This window comes from Watersipora subatra, chromosome 2 (genome assembly GCF_963576615.1).
Source record: "Watersipora subatra chromosome 2, tzWatSuba1.1, whole genome shotgun sequence".
NCBI lineage: Eukaryota > Metazoa > Bryozoa > Gymnolaemata > Cheilostomatida > Watersiporidae > Watersipora > Watersipora subatra.
The window spans coordinates 22,646,443-22,659,264 of NC_088709.1; the positions used below are offsets into that span (position 1 = coordinate 22,646,443).

The 12,822-nt window shown below is 32.5% G+C and overlaps 1 protein-coding gene across 1 annotated transcript in view; it reads left to right on the plus strand.

Annotated features, from left to right (window-relative positions):
• The first annotated feature begins 115 nt into the window (after positions 1–115).
• Positions 116–12,822, plus strand: part of LOC137388070 (uncharacterized) — a 162,197-nt gene continuing 149,490 nt past the window's right edge. Inside the window, exons 1-4 of the mRNA XM_068074585.1 lie at positions 116–261; positions 381–457; positions 2,060–2,200; positions 2,926–3,018. Coding sequence (XP_067930686.1) covers positions 116–261; positions 381–457; positions 2,060–2,200; positions 2,926–3,018 — 457 coding nt within the window. The remainder of the gene's footprint in view (positions 262–380; positions 458–2,059; positions 2,201–2,925; positions 3,019–12,822) is intronic.

Genomic DNA, 12,822 nt, shown 5'->3' on the forward strand with positions numbered 1-12,822 from the left:
GCTTTCAAAATCCTTCTCCTACTGCTACTGTTTTACCAAAAAAATACAACTGATCCACCTTTATTGGCTCTTCCCATTCAAACAATTCCACCAAATCTATTTTATAGCACCAACTATGTCTCTTCTGTTTGCACACACCCCACTTACCCTCCTATTAACGATTTTACCTCAGCTAAAAAAGTTTCACCCCACTTCAACACCCAATAGGAAACATTCTCTATTAAGCATCCCTGATAGCGTTGCAGCAACTGCCCCACCACAGTAGAGATAATAATTGGGTATCATTCATCTTATCCACCCTATTCATTTTAATCCCGAGGAAACTCAAGCATTCTCAACAGTGCCAACAATTATGATGTTAGTCGGACTGTGCTTGACAGGAAACCAACTTTTCCAGCCCACCACTCCGATCAAGTAGAACCTGGTTCATTAAATACACAGATCTTCAAGCATGAAGGTAAACGGAATATAGTAAATCTTTTTGAGAGCGCATTTAAAAAGAGCGTTCTCTAGAAAAATTTAAATGTGGCACTCGTAATTTCTGATTGGCTCCTCAGTTTTGAGTTAATTAGCAAAAGGCGTGATCGAACAGCTAATAGTAACTCACATACTCATAATTTATAATCAAACAGCTAATAGTAACTCATATACTCATAATTTATAATCAAACAGTTAATAGTAACTCATATACTCATAATTTATAATCAAACAGCTAATAGTAACTCATATACTCATAATTTATAATCAAACAGCTAATAGTAACTCATATACTCATAATTTATAATCAAACAGCTAATAGTAACTCATATACTCATAATTTATAATAAAACAGCTAATGGTAACTCCTATATATACTCATAATCTATAATCAAACGGCTAATACTAACTCATATACTCATAATCTATAATCAAACGGCTAATAGCAACTCATATAATCATAATTTATAATCAAACAGCCAATAGTAACTCCTATACTCATAATCTATAATCAAACGGCTAATAGTAACTCCTATACTCATAATCTATAATCAAACTGCTAATAGTAACTCATATACTCATAATTTATAATCAAACGGCTAGTAGTAACTCATATACTCATAATTTATAATCAAACAGCTAATAGTAACTCATATACTCATAATCTATAATCAAACAGCTAATAGTAACTCATATACTCATAATCTATAATCAAACGGCTAATAGTAACTCATATACACATAATTTATAATCAAACAGCTAATAGTAAGTCATATACTCATAATTTATAATCAAACAGCTAATAGTAACTCATATACTCATGATTTATAATCAAACAGCTAATAGTAAGTCATATACTCATAATTTATAATCAAACAGCTAATAGTAACTCATATACTCATAATTTATAATAAAACAGCTAATAGTAACACATAATTATACTCATAATCTACAATCAAACGGCTAATAGTAACTCATATATTCATAATTTATAATCAAACAGCTAATAGTAAGTCATATACTCATAATTTATAATTAAACAGCTAATAGTAACACATATACTCATAATTTATAATCAAACAGCTAATAGTAAGTCATATACTCATAATTTATAATCAAACAGCTAATAGTGACTCATCTACTTATAATTTATAATCAAACAGCTAATAGTAGCTCATATACCCTTAATTTATAATCAAATAGCTAATACTAACTCATAATTTATAATCAAACAGCTAATAGTATTTCATATATTCATAATTTATAATCAAACAGCTATATATAATAATATCTCATATACTTATAATTTATAATCAAACAGCTAATAGTAAGTCATATACTCATAAATTATAGTAACAGTGACAGCATTCAATAAAAAGGCAGCATTAGGCACAAACATTCTGGTACTCATTCAAGGTCATTCAATCAGTAACTGCTTATAGCATCCGCTCTCTCCAATGCTACTCATTTCAGTTGATGAGGAGCACACAAGCTTCTATTATATCATTAGGTTAGCCTTAGCACCCTTAGCATAGGTTCATTAGCATGCCTCAGCTGATTCTTCTTTATGCATTTATTCTAGCCAAGGTTGAAGGCAGTACAGTTACACTCCTTGTGGAAGAACGACGGTCAATTTTCATGTTTGAAAGTTCTCAGACAGTCGGAGTGTTCACTAGAGATGTACAACATACAATTGGATATGAATGTGTAATCTCATCTCAAGGTTAGTTTACTCTGCTGACTGTAATTTATGACCCATTATTCTAGTCCATGCTTTTGGTTGAATGTCATTGGCTACCCCAACTGCTCCAACCAACAACTAATATAAACTATAGAGAAGATTATTACTCTGTATGATCTTGACAGAGCTAATTTGAGTCGGATGTTATTCAGTTTTGTTGGCTATTTCAGCAGCAGCAGAACTTTTAGCATTAGTTAAAAGAGATGGTGATGACTTTTATATTCGACTCAGTCAAATAAGGACTGAGAAAACTGGAACCTATGACCTTAAAAGTGAAAGTTTTAAGTTTCAATTTTATAAATAACTTTTAGTGACCTTTCACCCTATATTTGCTGTCTCTTCTTCAATTAGTACCTTCAATAAAGCTAGTCTAGTGTGAGGCACTTGAAAGATTCAACTTTGTTTCCATTGTGAAAAATAAAGAGGGTTTCACACATCACATGACTAGCAACTGTGTCCTCATATGTAGCTACTCTCTGAGCTGAGTAGGCATCGCCTGCATGGTAGTACAGGTTAACTAGTAACAGCCATGATGGCGCTAAAGGTTTATTCACAGTTGCATGTCAGCAGTGACAGACCTCTATGGTCTTCACAAACCTTGAAAGGAAGTATTATGTGGACAAAGTCTTTTTTAACCAGATGTAAACTGCAGGCACATTCTGTTCAAAGATGCTCATAATTCTTATGGCATAAATGTAATTGTTTAGATGGGTTTCAATACACTGATGCTGTACTTCTTGGAGCTCTTATTTTACCCTTCACCTTTTCTGCTGGAGACTCTAAAACCATCATAACATCAAGTGAGTTAGCTTACACCAAGTTCGTCTCTAAGTTTTGTTGCTAATGTAGGTTAGGGTTGGTCTTTAGTATGTGTACAAACATGAATATACGTAAAACTTCTAATTAAATCCCTACGCATTCTACTTTTAGTGGTGGTCAAATAGAGGTCGCATTCAGATAAAGGCTAGTGTCATACTTTTTAAATGGCTTGTCAAAATTCTGGAACAATCAATATAGCACTTTTACAGGCGAAGTGAATGTCGCCTATATTTTGGCCTCTTTTTTCGGTCGAGCGATATTTACTCTTGCAGATGCAATAAATCTGGAAACTGGCCTATAACCTCTGAAAATATTTTAATAAATATGCATTGGGAAGCCGACATTAAATTTTACCAGTTGATATCGATTGCTTGCAATCAACCTGCTATGATAATATAGTCAGTGTACTGCCTTGAAATTTGTTTGAGCTTTTAACTTTTAGTTCATTCTAAATTTCAAGGCATACTTTTTTATATATTAATAATTAACAATGTTGTATAAAAGCTCAATGCACTCATTGATATTTTTGCTACAGTCTGCAGCCAAAACTAGTTTTTTATGTTCAATAGAAAAGGAGTTACGAGCATCAAGTCGTTGTAAGATCATATTACCGAAATGAGGCTATCAAATAATATGCTAGAAATCTGCAAAGTAATAAGTTATAAAATGATAATCAACTAAATGCTACAAATATATATTCATGGACAAGTGAGATAAACAAGCCATACTTATAATACATGTAGAAACAAAATTGAATGTTTTAAACAGCGAAAACATTTGAATCGTTTGATCGGCCAGCTCGATCTGAGTTTTACTGTCGATGAAAAAAGCATTTTCTGGCTGTTCAATATTTTCCACAATATCTTTTAACTACAACTCTTCTTCTGCACTGCTGAACTAGTCGATATTAGCACCTAAACAGTTTTTACAGCAGAGCAAAACTTTTACTTGTGGCATTTTGCACAAGTGCAACCCGTAAAAGTTTTACTTGCTAAATACAACTTTCAGTCTTAAACTAATCATTCATATGTCATTGTAAGTGTAACCATTTTACTTGTACTGAACTTCAAAGTATCAAGATCGAGTTAAACAAGTAACTACTATTAACCTGAGACAGTTATTAATTATTTCTATGATGTTGCTTTCAAAGTTCCAACAAAAACACAAAAAGCTCGGGAGTAGGACCACACGACAATTAATCATTATTCATGTAAAAAACTATTCCCTATTCTTACGATTTTGTGGTCACTTTTCTACTGATCACTTAGTATTATGAGTTCGTAAAAATAATAACATGTCAGAGGTGATCAAATGGAAGAGACATTCAGTTAAAGGGTGGCGCTTTATTTTTTAACTCTACTCCCATAGTGGCAGTCATATAGAGGGAGCATTTAGTTAAAGATTTTACTGTAATTTAGATCGGCCACCCTTAGTTTTAGAAGGTTGCAGTAATAAAATGATCTCAATATGAACGTTTAAAACATAAGACGTAACGATTGTTTTAGGAGGAGATGTTGAACACATAGATGCCAGATGTTTTGACAGAAATTCTGTGTAAGGTTCTACCTGCAAGTTGAGGTAATTTAATAGAAGTATATACTGCATCGTTATCCTGCCTGTTATAGTATTGTAAAATGCTGCCTATTATAGTGACTTGTAGAGTGCTGCCTATTATAGTAACTTGTAAAGTGCTGTCTAATATAGTGACTTGTACAGTGCTGCCTAATATAGTGACTTGTACAGTGCTGCCTATTATAGAGAAGTGTTACAGTAGTGTGCTGCCTATTATAGTGAGTTGTAGAGTTTTGACTATTATAGTGACTTAACAGTGCTGCCTATTGTAGTGACTTGTAGAGTGCTGACTATTATTGTGACTTGTAGAGTGCTGCGTATTATAGTGACTTGTAGTGTGCTGCCTATTATAGTAACTTGTAGAGTGCTGTCTATTATAGTGCTATGTAGAGTGTTGTCTATTATAGTGACTTGTGCAGTGCTGCCTATTATTATAGTGACTTGTAAAGTGCTGTCTATTATAATGACTTGTAGAGTGCTGTCTATTATAGTGACTTGTAAAGTGCTGTCTATTATAGTGACTTGTAGAGTGCTGTCTATCATAATGACATGTAGAGTGCTGTCTATTATAGTGACTTGTAAAGTGCTGTCTAATATAGTGACTTGTACAGTGCTGCCTATTATAGTGACTTGTAAAGTGCTGACTATTAAAGTGGGTTGTAGAGTGCTGTCTATTAAAGTGGCTTGTAGAGTGCTGTCTATTATAGTGGCTTGTAGAGTGCTGTACATTAAAGTGGCTTGTAGAGTGCTGCCTATTATAGTGCGTTGTAGAGTGCTGTCTATTATAGTGACTCGTACAGTGCTGTAAATTATAGTGACTTGTAGAGTGCTTTTGTTTATGCATATGTTTCTGATTTCTCTGTTTCTAGTAACAGCTGGGATACATTCAGGTGCTTATTTGGTCATTTCACCAGCAGAATTATGAAGGGAAGGATTTTGTCTCACTCCTGCCCTGACTGAATTGTGCACAAACATTTTATTTTAACATTATTCGTTGATTTCTGAAACTAATAAAGTTGTCTGTCCATGTTATTATATTTATTTGTTCGTAAAATTTTTATATTCAGAGTTATACATTGTGGACATTGAAAGTTTTACAATGAACAAGAATTTTCCTTTTTACAGCTTGTGCTGTAAATGCATTCAGTTGCTATGGTATGGTACTGATTTTTCTATCATTTGTGTGGTTTTATTTTCATGGGCTTGAATATTTATGAAATGTTTCATATGTAGTATGTATATGTGATACATCTGTGTGTATATATGCTCGATAAATTTTATATATGCTCACTTTATGCACATGTTTTCAGTATGTCTATGCACACACGTTTGTACCTCTATATAATGTAGCGTGCTTATTATGTTATTATTAATAATTTAATAAATGGAATGACTCAACTACCAACATGTCATGAAGCTAAAAAATAACTAACAGAGTTCGCAATTAATATTTAAGGTTATTATAAATTCTTCACACAAGTATATGTGATTTAGTAAAGCAGTGAGAAATACGATAGCAAATGAGAACAGTTGTAAAATTCGGTTGTCCTTGCTTTGATTTGACTCAAAAGGTTACATAGAACAGACTGAGTAAATTCGAATGGTGATGAACTAATGGTTGATTAGCATGGTAGTTGAAAGTTGAATAGTAATTGAAATCGTAAATGTGCTGATGCAATGTTAAAAGCCATGAATCGAGAGTCTTACAAGTAGTTTAATGTCTGTACGCTACAATAACTGAGTCTACTAACAAATGTACCATATACCGTATATGGCGAATGTTAAAATGCTTTTATTCGTTTCAAGCAAGGTCATTGGCAGAGTCATATTGTTATAGCATGAGTCACACATCACTGAATGTGGCCCATAGAAGACAACTTTAAATTATTAGATAAGTAGAATATTAAACAAATGTTGATAAGTGTGGCAATGGGTGCTAGTGCTTGGGATTTACAAGCGCTTCCGTCTTCACTGGTCTTTGTGAGTTTAGCATTCTTTTTATTATCCTAAGGCTTAAGGTCAAGCTTTGCAGATCTATTACAACACTGCTATTTCTGATTATAGCTATAGCTGTAGTTATAGCCAATTATAGCTATTTTTCTTTAAGTTGTATGAATACAAACACTAATTTTTATTGTCGTCAGGTAGCTACTGTGACTCTGCTTGTAGACACATACGTACAGATGTACGTCTACTTTCCTTTTATTAATAAATATTATTTTGTTATGCGTATATGCAAACCTAAAAGACAGCTCACTTAATTTCATGCCAGTAGAGATCTAGATACAAGTATGTAACTGTATATATATTATTCAACATGTTTGCAATATTTTGTTATGTAATTTTGAATCAGTGAAAGGTAGTCAGCATGTTATATCTTTTGTTGCCTCTAATGTTATCTCCATTTGAAACAGCTTAAGGATTTCTTTCTTTTTAGTAACAGCTGGGATACATTCAGGCGCTTATCTGGTCATTTCACCAGCAGACTTCTAAAGGGAAAGATTTTGTCTCACTGCTGCACTGACTGAATTGTACACAAACAATTTCTTTTAACATTATAAGTTGATTTCTGAAACTAATAAAATTGTCTGCCTATGTTATTGTATTTATTTGTCTGTAAATTAATTATATTCCAAGTTACACACTGTGGGAAATGCCAGTTTTACAATGAGCAAGCTATTTCACCTTTACAGCTTGTGCTGTAAATACCTTCTGTTATTATGATATGGTACTGGTTTTACTACTTTCTATGTAGTTTAACTTCCATGGGTTTGTATATTTATTAAATGTTTCTTATGTAGTATGTATATGTGATACATATGCATGTGTGTGTATATATGCTAGATACATTTTATACATATGCTCACTTTACCTATGCACATGTCTTCGGTAGGTCCCTGCTGACATGTTTGTACATTTGTATAATATAGTGTGCTTACTAGGTTATTATTAATAATATAATAAATACAATGACTTAAAATATTAATATGTCATGAAGCCAAAAAATAACTGACCAGAATTCACAATTAATATTTAAGGTTATTATATATTCCCTGCGCAGCTATATGTGATAAAGTAAAGCTATTCTGAGCAATTAACAAATCTGGTTTCCTTTGCTTTGACTGAGCACACAGAGTTATATAGAAACCAAAGCAAGTAAAGTTGAAAGGTAATGCAATAATACTCGAATAGCATGGTAATTGAAAGTGGAATGGTAATCGAAATTGCTAGTGTGCTGATTCAATGTTAAAAGTCATGAATCAAAAGTTTTACAAATACTAGTTTAATGTTTGTGCGCTATGATAACTGAGTCTCCTAACAAATGTACAATATTTAGCGTATGCTAAAATACTTTTATATTCATCTCAAGGTCATCGATAGTCGTATGGTAATTACTATAGTCACCCGTCACAAAAGGTAGTATGGAGAGAACAACTTCATTCTTTTGGATACATGGATGACTAAATGAATGTTTACAAGTGTAGTGGTGGGTGCCAGGCTTAATGTTTAAAAACACTTTGATGTTTGTGCGTTTAAAAGTTAATTTTTTGGCATTCTTATTTATTATTATAATGCTTTAGGGAAAGCCTGGATGCAGTTTTACGGGATAATAAAACATCTCAGTAACTCTTCAACAAACTCCACAGCTGTTATAGTAAGCATTATGCTTACAACCATTAAAATATATTTAATGATAAATACAGACATGCGTCAACATACGGGTGGTTCAACATACGATAAAATTGAGATACGAGCAGCATTTCGAGCAAGTTCCTTTTTGGAAATACGAGTAATCTTACACACACAAGCATACAATCTATTTCTCAAAGACCAATATATGACCAAGGATGTGAGAGACCGCTTTTGAGGAGAGCATTGCCCGGTCTTTTTCTTCGATTCAGTTTGAAAAAGGTTTTTAAAGGCTAATATATAGTAAACTATATAAAACTATAGTAAACTGATACAGTGAACTCTAGGTAAAAAGCTCCAAACCGGAAACAGCTAATAAAAATTTAAAATGTTAAAATTAAAGTTTGTTTAGTAAATGGTTAAAACTTACCTTTAAGTGGATATTTAATAAAATTGATTTATCCAAGTTGAATTCAAATTTTCTATTATGCAGCCTCAGCAAAGTTTAGAGTGCCGAACATGATTTATAAGAAATGTATTATATAGGAATTAATCCCTTGAGGAAAACGAGCTCAATCTAAGAATGCATTATGTCCAGGTTAAAAGGATGTCTTCGGGATACTCATCTAAGATTGGATTACCCAAAGATATTTTCATCTTTATCTGCCTTATTCCGTAAGCTATGGAGGTCTGATTAACACTTTAATTAAATGAACTTCTATCGAACTATTTAGGAAATATATTGCATTAGCCAGTTAGCAAGCAGTCAATAGCACAATAAAAATATTGTAATATAATTTTATAGTAAATATTGATTTCTGTTTGATAACTTCACCTACATGTCCCAATACATATGCCTTTCCTTTATTTTTTTTATTTCCTTGTGCTCAAATTCTCAACAAGGCCTTTACTGCTTGATACTCTGCTCACTGAGCACAAACTTAGATAATAGTGGTAAAGAGCGTATCACTTGGGAAATATTCTGTGTTATAAGGTTTCTGATAGATTTCAAATGCGCAAAGGCATTGTCAAAGTACATTTAAACTCTCCTTTGGATAAAGTGTGCCTTTGCTTTCGTACAATTCCAAGAATTTAATGGCTATTATACGTTTCACTTAAAGCCTGACAACAAATGGTTAACAAGCACCTATAACAAATTAGCAATGAAAGCTGGTATAGGGAGATTTAAATAATACTTACATGAGAAATAAGGTTCTGAATATACTTATCATAATCACTGACTATGGTTATGATCTGCTAGTTGCTAGACACAGTCATGGTTAACTGACTTTTTGTCAACTAAATGCCAAAACCTTGGATTTGCCATTTTGTGATGGGTACCAGCCATGCCTGTGTCAGAGCTGGCCTGCCGGCTGAACTCGGTCAGGATATCGACAAAGGGTCAGACATAAACGAGCCAGGATAAAGTTTGCCGGCTGTAGAACCAGTAGTAAAGCCTACCTAACGACTACATCTATATAAGGACCAGAAAGTATGAAACAAGCAGAGCACCTTGGCCCCTTATATGTGTATGAGTTATGTTCTCTTTACTGCTATATTCAATTACACATATATGTTATACTTGACTACAGCTGTGCCATCAATAGAGATTTGTGACGTGCTCCGGAAAGGAGCTTTTCAGATTTTCTTTAAATTCCGGAAATTTTAAGCTTTCCTGTTTACTATAAAAAACCTATCTATTATAATTTTACAGTAAACTATTATTAGTCATACTGTGCGATTCTTTGTGAATTTATGTTTATTTTTTATGTTTATTAATCTTACAATGACTTTTGGTCCATTTTCTATTGCCACACTCTCAGTCCTGTATGTTTGTATTTATCATGTTGGAATCTTGACAACTTAATGCAATTATTTCATATGTTGGGTGCTGTTGAGTCAGTGATAAGTTGGTGACTTGAAAAACTACGGCTCCATGTTTGAATATTGTGAAGATTTAGTTCTTTGATTGCATTGTTAGACTGTTTCACCACCTCATAATTGGTCTTGTGAGAGATTAGTTTGTAAATTAAATGTAACATTCAATTATTCCAAGTACTTACAATAAAAACAAATAGCTTGTGTTCAACTTCATGCTCTAATTTTAACCATATAGCCGCTTATGCAAGTAGGAATTGGTAACTAACTAAATTTATATAGTTTTGTTGTTTTATGGATATATGCTTAAAAAAGAACATTAAAACGGTGAAAAAACAATAACCCTTAAAATATCTTTGAACAATTTCTAATTATCTTTTAAACGTGATGTCAGATATAAAGAGTAAATATATAGACAATTCTATGCACTTTCTTTGTCAATTACTGCTCTTAAATACACAATTTACTGCACTGGTGTTGTATCTACTCAATAGTAAAATGTCTGTAGACAATAAAGCTAATTTAATATTGTTGTTATGGTGACTTACAAAATAACTGGATGAACTGGCTTTTTATCAATCACCTGCTAAAACCTGTTTCGGACCATCAGAAGCACAAATGAGATCAGCAGTAGTTCCAGAAACTGGTCTATTTTATTGTAACAAATAACAATTAATAACTCTTACCAATAGTGATAGAAATAAATCTATTTTTACAGCAGTAATTGAAGCGACTCTATTGTTTTTAGCTGAAAAAAAAGTGATAACTCTGTTGTTCTTAACAAATGAACAAGTAACAATTCTATGGTTTGTAAAATTAGGGAGTGGAATACCTCTATCGTTCTTAACATAGAAACCACCAATAATTCTATTGTTCTTAACAATAGTAATTGTAATAACTCTATGGTTATTAACAAAAACGATCATATATATTCTATTAGCACAGCACCTGTGAATGAGTGTCAAGTGGCACCATTGCTCAAGTCATTTTAAATATGTTAGCTTCAGGTTTGTGTTTAAGGAGCTGGTGCTCAGGCAATATGTGTTGATAGGGTTTTGAAATTAAATATTTTAATAATCTACCTGAAAGCAATAAGCATATGAACATTTGATAAAATCAGCCAAAAAATGTAGAAACACAGCATATCTGTAAACGAACAGACAAACTCAAAGACAAAGTAGGATTGCCAAATGTAGATTTAATGTCGTACCCTTTTATGGGAGGTTCACAATGTTGAGCACCATTGAAAGTAAAAACTTGAGTCTGTATTGTATATATTGTTAATTTTTTCTAAACTAACAAACTAGTGTCTGGGCAGGCCTTTTACTTACATTTTTAAGAATCCATATAGTTACCAAAGTGAAGACGGTTCATCAAAAATTCATCAAATTGTGGTTTTTAAAACAAAGATTCTAATAACTATAAATAGACATACCGCAGGAAAGACAGACAACCAACTTGTAGAAATATATATATATCAATAAGCGGGTGCTATTTCCTGTCATCAACTTAGTTCTCTCAGCCTGAGATAAACATGGCCTTGTTGTTATCGTTATCATTATTAATATTGTTTTTAATATTATTATTATTAATATTACTGTAATAATTAAAATCATGACTAGTTTTACAATATTTTCTCAACTTGCTATTACCTTAGTATTTGTAGCCTCTGTCTAGCTAGTTAAAAAGAAAAAAAGGGATTTTCATGAAAAAGCCCGTAATCATGTACTTACCAAAATTACCAAAAATATACACCTAACAAAATTTACTACCTAATCCATGATAAAAAAAACAAATAGAAAGTGTAACTATGTAAGGAAAAGAGAGACTTACTCTGAAATAGACGTCGAATATGAAGTAAATAAACTGTGATGAGAAGGTGCTGATTTATCAAAGATAAACAAAGATTTCTGTCATTATCATGGTCGGAAGAGTAGGTGGTTTCAGCCAGTCAAACGTGTGATGCATCAACCAGGCTATGACTAGTACCATAACATCCACCATCAACATTACAAACAGTTGTTTGAATAAAATACAATTGTTTTCTGTGATGTGGGGGATTTCTGTGCATCAACAACATTGAACTGAGCAAACAAACAGGCTAAAAGCAGAAGATGCAAATTTTTGTGTTAGGAATTTGCAAGTAATAATTTTCAAAAGTAGGCTGATTCTCAGGAACCAGCCTACTTTTGAAACTAAATTATTTTTGTAACCTGCAAGAAGGCGTGGAAGATGACGGACTGAAATCAGCTAAAAAGTATGTTTTACGTAGACTAACAGACACACATATACAAATCTATAACAAAATATTATTGGATAAATATATATATATGTATATACAATAAAGTATAGGCTAAAAGTCAGCATAAAGTGCTCGATACTAAAATAGAGCTTACTATAAATTTGGTAAGAAATTTATTAAAATTTGACTAAGCAAAAAATTACTAAAAGTTTCGTATTACACAAAAGGTGTGTAACACTCATCAGATAAAATGCTTAGTGAGGACTATACACAAGATTCTGCATTAGCTGGTAAGCTGAAATAAAAGCTCAGGTATTAAAAGCTAGATGGATAAGATCTATTATGTAATGCTATTTCGTAAAAGGTGTTTCTTAGCATGTCTACATGTAGATATAAGTTCACTACGTTTGTTAAGAGTTGCCTTCTCAGGTCTGTAAATGATGAAATATTTTTCTAATGTACA